The 7423-nt window shown below is 36.0% G+C and overlaps 1 protein-coding gene across 3 annotated transcripts; it reads right to left on the bottom strand.

Moving 5' to 3' along the window:
• Positions 1-2127: 2127 nt before the first annotated feature.
• Positions 2128-6513, bottom strand: LOC103704358 (tubby-like F-box protein 8). 3 transcript variants are annotated; one of them, XM_008787608.4, is made up of 6 exons: positions 6265-6513; positions 5020-5090; positions 4433-4920; positions 4184-4271; positions 3261-3393; positions 2128-3165 (listed from the first exon to the last, which is right to left on the bottom strand). In XM_008787608.4, the coding sequence occupies exons 3-6, from the start codon at positions 4787-4789 to the stop codon at positions 2433-2435; spliced, it is 1311 nt and encodes a 436-aa protein (XP_008785830.1). In that variant the 5' UTR covers positions 4790-4920; positions 5020-5090; positions 6265-6513; the 3' UTR covers positions 2128-2432. The 3 variants fall into 3 exon arrangements, with proteins under 3 accessions (XP_008785830.1, XP_008785834.1, XP_008785835.1); XM_008787612.4 differs by having other exon boundaries at positions 6327-6511; XM_008787613.4 differs by having other exon boundaries at positions 6333-6511.
• Positions 6514-7423: the final 910 nt, after the last annotated feature.

Here is a 7423-nt window from a genome sequence, read left to right as displayed (position 1 = left end):
GTATCAAAAGATCAATTATATTGTAGGTTTGAGATCAACAATATTCACACACATTTTTTTTCTTCTGAAATACAACTCACATTTATTTACTCATTGAGAAGTTTGCAATAAAAGGGTGAAAAAGAGATCAAAAATATTAGCCATCATATTGATATTATATAAGTAAATCATCTTATATATGATCGATTTCAATAATAATAGTCTACATTTTATATTTTTCAAATTAATGGGTATTTGCAGAAATTTAAAATCAATTATATTATCGAGGGTATCAAAAGATTAATTATATTCCAAAGCCATCCTTGCCTATTAGTTTGACAAATTATCTATTTTGAGATGGTTGCCACCTATATATTCTGATTCATTTACTACAAGAAACCTACTATTCCAAGCGCAGGTCCATACTTTTTTGATTAATCGCGTGCTCACTTCGAATATCGGAGAATCTCTATGACACTTGTTAAACGGCTGAAGGGCTGCTACTGTGGGGTGGGGGAATACCAGCTGTTGAGGTAAACCTTTGTCTTCTTTCTGATCATGGAACCAGGGTTTTCCTTTTGCTTTATTCTCCCAGCTGTATTTGCAGTTCTCTTAGCTGTATTTGTAATTCCCTTGTCCTCTTCCACTGAGGAAACCCATTGAACAACAGTCTGTCCTCCTTTGTACTTCTTGGCCAGGATACATCCAAATCGTGCCAGCGAGATCTGAATGAACAACCAGAAACAGCACTTTCTCCAGCCAAATTTTATGGCTCCATCTATTTGGCAGACAACAAAGAAGAACAGAAGAACAGATCTCTCCATTTTTCCCCCCAAAAAAGTTTTTGAAGTTTTGAAAGGAGGATGAAAACCCAACTAAGAACATATTTTATCATAACAGATATATTTGTTGCAAACATACCATTGTAAAAATAAATAAATAAATATTTTTTTAACATATATATCTTCCAAAATATATAAAATTTTATAAATATCCTCATAAAATTAACTATTTATATGTATACGTTCATAAAATATTTATTTTGCATGCACACATTTCTTTTCTTTCTTTTTTTATATATGTACCAATATCATCTAATACCTTTAAAAAATAAATATTTTAAATTTAAATTGGTTGAAATATTCTTATTGGTACACATGCAAAAAGAAAATTTTATAAAGATACACATGCAAATAACAACTTTGCAAGAATATTCATGCAATTATATATATTTAGAAGAGTATACACATAAAAAAAATTTATTAAAAAAATAATTAAAATTCAGTAATAAAAATTCAATTGTTCTTAATAAAAAAATAAAAAAAATTAATATTATTATGACACATGATATCATGTTAATATCAACTTTTATAGAATGAATCATGTTGCTTTTACGAAATTCTCGCCTTAAAAACAAACAACTCAACATTTATAAATCACTAAAAAATATTTTACTAATCTAAATATCTACGATTAATTTAAATTTAATATGATTTAATATTTTAAAAATGATGAAGAATATATAGATGCCATAGATTCAATAATGATAATTATATCGAACACTTAATATTCCAATTTGACTGAGTCATAACCTTAAAAAAAATTGACTGGCTCAATCTTCTTTTGACTTGTCGATCCAACTGAATCATAAAAAACTTAGCAAGTTCTAAACAAATTTTATTTTTTTTTAATAATTTTTTTGAATGTATACTCTTTTAAATATGCGAAATTGCATAAACATCCTTGTAAAGTTGCTACATGCGTGCATACCTTATAACTTTTTTTTTTGGCATATTTATTAATAAAAATATTTCAGTCATTTTAGTTTTAAACCATTTATTTTTTTGATACGAGTACAAATAAAAAAATAAATGCAAATAATAATTTTATAAAAATATTCATACAGTTTCATATATTTAAAAAAATATGCATGCAAAAAAAAAACTCAAAAAATAATAAAAATTGATAAACATACATAGACATTTATCAATATTCTTAATATCAACTGTTAAAGTACAAATTCTATATCATTATAATTGAATAATTTACCATATAAAATTTTGATTAAAAATCAAAATATTTTAAACCTTCTCAAGATATTCCTCTGCTCATAAGTTTGAGATTTTTTTCTTTATTTACTTTGACTACTAGATAAAATCTTCATATAAATAGGCTGAAGGAAAACATGAAAGAAGAAACACACAAAGCACCACTGCATCCATTGGAACTACCACCTGATCACTTTATCCAGAGGCTGTCACAATAACAGAGGACTTCAGCGAGCAGATGATAGCTAAATGCTTCAAAACCCAGTTGCAGGCTAGTGCCTAATACACCAACAACCAAGAAAAATCAGCAACAAACAGCAAACACATTGTGGATGCCCACTTTTGTAAGCTATTCCTTTTTCTTTTGGTGATAAAAACTTCCTTCTCTCCACTGCTTTCACTGTTCTATTCACAAGCTAACTTGGTGTCGAAGCTGCTCAGGCAGATGGCGAATGCCTGGAAGGCCGAGAGTGGATATCGGTAGTCCATGGTGAACATATCCTTCGCCACCTTGCCAAACTGTAGTATGATCTTGTCGTGCTCCGATGGCGCTGGCTGGGATGACGTGGGAGCTCCTGCAGCAGGCTGTGTTGCAGCGATGAGCTGGAAGTTCTTGACGGAGGCGACAGTAACCCGGCCCCGGAAATTGAGGCACCAGCACTGCAGCTGTTCATGCCATCTAGGAGGCTTGTTGCGGAGCACAAGAGGCCTCACCTCCTTATTCTCCTCCTCTTCATCTCCCTCCTGGATCCCTCCAGTGATGTCGGAGAAGCGAGAGCTGTTAAAATCCATGGAGCGGTCCATGATAGAGGACTTGGAGAAGGACATGCTGCGGAATGAGTCGTCTAGAGAGCGAGGAAGGAGGTGATCAGGTTGGCCAGGGACTGTGCCACCCGGCTCGAGGGCAGAAGCAGGAATGGAGTACATGATGCAGTGCATCCTCCTTGGGCCTCTGGTGCCAAGAACATTCAGCTCATATGTCACCTGAGCTATGTTGTAACTGCCAGATGGGACCTTTGGAGAGACTTTCTTGGAGTAGAATCTGCGGCTTGTTCGTCCAGGTGGTGGACAGAGGGCAGCCCCATTGTATGGTGGTTGGGTGTCATAGATTATGAACTTTGTGCCAAGGAAATTTGACCTGTAATGTAAAATGGCAGCATTCAAGCCAAGGTTTTGTGACGTGATTTAAAGATAGGAATGCCGACAGGTTTTCAGCCAACTAAGTTCAAATACCTCAACTTTCCGATATAAGTGTTGCTCGATCTTGATATGTTGTCAGCATCCATCGATATAATGTACTCTGTGCAGGTTGTTCGGCGGTTCCTTTTTGCAGATAGGAGGAACTTCCCATTCTCAACAAGCACAGCTACATAGTGAAATAAAATCACAAATACATTTAATCTTTAAAATAGACATAAATTGTTGGTGCCTAGAAACAAATATTAAGCCTTCAAGAAACGAATCATTAAAGCTTAAATGTATACACAAATGACTGACAAGATACATGCTTCTGCAGATCAGCATCAAAAGTTATTTAGGTAAATGAGCTCTACAGATGGCAAGGAATTGTTGATATGACTGAAGATGGCTATATCTTGGGAGGTACCAATAGAAGCAGGGAAGACAAACAGAAAAAAACTGATCAACGGAAGCATGCCTCTAATAAAAAAATGAAAAATTATGACACTATTGGTGCCTAAGCAAGACAGGATGTACTTTCCTGCTATGAATCAAGCTATTCTATATACAAAATATTTGGTTAAAATAGCAGGTTTTCACTAATACTGTCAAACACTTGAGAAAAGTCATGGTAAAGAAACATGAGAATATCATTTTTTTTCCTTTATGCAAAAAGAGAGTATCTATTTTTCCTCATCAATGTCCCATAGAGGACAGATGGAACTTGGTGTTACATGAACTTCTTATATCAAATATTGACATTATAATGCATGAACATCATCAAATATAGATAGCATTCTTGTTTGTTCGATCACAAATTGAACAAGCTTGCAACATCAATAAGAATTTAACATCATTCTAGCACATGGAATCACTGAAAGATTGTTGAGATTTGATCAACATTAAAAAAGAAAAAAAGAGGTTTATCGAAACATTATCGGGTACACAAAAACAATTAAAAGGAAGCACATACTTACCAGGGCTGAGGCACAGGTAGAGATGATAAGTTAATTTTGATTTATCCCTCTTAATGAAGCATTGAATGGTTCCATCTCGAGGCCCAGGCTATACAAATATAACAGAAGTTAATAACTTAAAAAAAGTTACATATGACAAATATCACAACCATTTTCCTGTTAGTGCAGTCCTATAATTTCAATACAACATCAAAAACTATATGGGTATCAGATTATTAGCATCACATGACAACAGAAATGAAACATTACCTGTTTCAAGGATACTGGGAAAGTGAGCTTTCCACTAAACTCTGGACTCCTGACGATCTCTTTACACATCCCCCTCCATGATCGGCAAACAGCTGCGCAGGAAACAACGTGCTTGCGTGATGGCCATGTACTTTCACTTGCTTCCAACCTTTTAATTACATCACAAAGTAGTTCAGGAGGAAGGCAAGCCCAGCGACTCTGCTGGATCACTGGAGGCTGGTCTTCTAGCTCATACACAGAACCCTGCGACTTTCCCCTGTGATGACCTGAAAAGCCTGAAAGCCTCACCTCAAAACTACGTCTTGACAAACTCCCAAAACTATCTCTTACATCACGAATTATACTGCGGAACGACATCTAGGCAAACTGAAACCACAAAGCAGCAAGCCAGTATCACTAGAGCCTGTCAGCAGGCATACAAACAGCAGCTTCACTCGTCTCAGGACCACAGATGTTTTTTTTTTTTTCGGTATTATAAGAACATCAACCTACACATGAGATGGAAAGACCGTCTCTCAAATTCTTCAACAAGGAAGGAAACAAAAAAATAACTCTGATAACAGAAGACCTAGAAGACAACTTCATACCTTGCTTCAAATTTTAATGTTCTGTTTTAACTGGAAAACCTTCAAATCAGAAACACACCAGATATAGATGGCTGCAAAAGGAAAAATAATAATGAAAAAAAAGGAAGGAACAGCAGTAAATTTAATAATCTTAAAAGGTGGAAAAAATGTTGAGCAAAAATTACAAAATCCTGGTTAAAATAGATGATATGATCATACTAGCATATAAGGTCGTTCACAATTTAATCAAAAAGCAACAAAATTGGATATAACAAGCAAAGACAACCCAAAGCTCATAGAGGGAATTGGTTATAGCATGGCTCCAATCAAAATAATTAGTCTTCCAGTATTTTCCGGTTTGCATATGACTGCATAAATAGATGGCCAAACTGGATGCCAAGGAAGAAGACATAAAACTCCTAGAAACTAAATTTGCTGATCTGAACATCGCTTGTCTAAGATCAAAGGCATTATAAATCAAAATCAATAAATTACAATCGGTCATGACAGAGTTACATCGAGCTTAGTTCTCTCTGTTGAAGAAACCAATCTGGGCCAGATGAAGAATTGGGGGGAAATCAAACTTCACAGGAAAAAAGGGAGAAAATGACTAAAAGCACCCTGGATGTTTCGGTAATTGAGCAAAAGAAACCAAGGAACAAAATCTCAGCACCATCCACAAAATAATAACAAAATTGGAAGCCAAAAGATGTCACAACTGACCTCGGGATCAAGAGAAGCTGTCGAAAATCAAATTCAAGAGATGTTTATTTTTTTATCTTCCCGCCCAGAGCAGTAGAAGTGTAAAAAATGGAAACAGTAGCGAAATTAGGCATTTTTCTCTCTAAGATCACATACTTCGAAGAAAAATGGAAAAGTAAGATTAAAAATAGAAATTTCACTTACGGGCTATATAATTGGACAAAATTTTGATCTTTCACAAGAAATTCTAGTAACTGTCTACAAATATTGAAGAAAATTCATAGCAACTCCTCAAAATAAGCTCTAGGTAAGAGATCTATAAAGACATACGAGCAAATGTTCGGAAAACAACCGAAAATAGCTCCAAGATAAAACCTTGCAGACTTCAAAGCCTAAAAACATCCAAGCGAACCATCACTAACATCAAAATAATACACGACAAAAGATCTACAGCCATTCTATTCACAAAATTCACAAAATTTACCGTAAAAGGCACCCAAACAGACAACTCAAAGCCATGGTACTCATCAACTTAAAAAAAAAAGAGCGAAATCAATGATCTACCTCAACAATTCCAAATCGAGAGGGAAAACCCCAAAAATACCCTAAAAATCGAATCTTTATACCCCAACCTCCGCTGTGATCGCACGAAAGGTATCGCCTTTCCAAGTCCCCCTCGCTTCCCTCGATCCCTTTCTTCTCGCCGGTACTCTCTCCTCTCTCTCCTTCTCTACGGATCTCAAAGCTTCGTTGAATCCAGTTCACTGATGGTGGAGCGGGGGAGCAGAAGAATAAAAAGGTGGGCGACCGATTGGGGAAAGAGATGGGCGCTTCTTTAAAGTTTTCCGTCCAATGGGAAAGTTGACTTCCGTTTGGTTAACGGGGTTGCATGACTAACGGCGCTTCGTAGCGGATCCGTTTTCGCCGCACGCGGCCTCTAAGCTTCAAAGAGCCGACGCCCGAGACGAGAGCATATTATTATTATTTATTATTATTATTATTATTATTCTAATAATGGTGGTGGCGGCCAGTAAAATGAGAAAATAAAAAACTATACAATGACTCAAGCAATGGCGTGTGGCCTGCTCCAATAAATCTTTTAAAGTAGTGAGCAGTAAAGAAGATAATGCAGCCCATAATGACATGATGGAAGCCGTATTTCTTCAGAAGTCTATGAATATCCTGAAGCAGTAGCCTCTTTCCAGCCGTGCATTTTTGACTCCAGATCCACTCAATCACTATAGCTAAATTTTTCTTAAAAAGAATGTAATTCGCACCCGGCTTCTGCTTCGTATAAATAATACCCTCTCTCTCATGCAACTCTAAACACGGTGCACAAGTTAGGGCTATTTTCATGGTCTCTTCTTTCTTCGTAAGAGGTCCGTTTAAGATGTTTCTGTTGGATGTTTTAGGTTAACGTATGATCAATCAAAATTACAAATCTTTCCCTGCTTAATAGTTTGTCTTATTGGGAGTATCGGTTGGGGTGGGGGGGATTTGGAGGTACGATGGAACGGAGGCTTTCTTTTTGTGCGTTGGAGTTCGGGAAAAAGTCGCTGGCTTTTCGCCGATTTTATTCGCTGACTCTTTTCCTTTGCGTTTCCCTTTCATTCTTTCTTCCTTTTCTTTTCTTTTCTTTTGTATGGGATTTTTCTTTTCTCCCCCTTTCTTTACACGTACAACATATAAAATTTCTATATTTCCCATGCAAGTGAAGGCTCCG

This window comes from Phoenix dactylifera, chromosome 1 (genome assembly GCF_009389715.1).
Source record: "Phoenix dactylifera cultivar Barhee BC4 chromosome 1, palm_55x_up_171113_PBpolish2nd_filt_p, whole genome shotgun sequence".
NCBI classification, from domain to species: Eukaryota; Viridiplantae; Streptophyta; class Magnoliopsida; order Arecales; family Arecaceae; genus Phoenix; species Phoenix dactylifera.
The sequence above is the reverse complement of the archived record's forward strand: the minus strand, read 5'-3'. Positions and strand labels throughout refer to the sequence as shown.

Excerpts from the sequence above, each read along its gene's own strand:
- LOC103704358 (XM_008787608.4), bottom strand. The coding sequence starts at position 4,789 with ATGTCGTTCCGCAGTATAATTCGTGATGTAAGAGATAGTTTTGGGAGT. Across the intron at positions 4,272-4,432 it reads TCCCAGTATCCTTGAAACAG|CCTGGGCCTCGAGATGGAAC; the intron begins GTAATGTTTCAT and ends ATATTTGTATAG. Across the intron at positions 3,166-3,260 it reads ACTTATATCGGAAAGTTGAG|GTCAAATTTCCTTGGCACAA; the intron begins GTATTTGAACTT and ends TTTACATTACAG.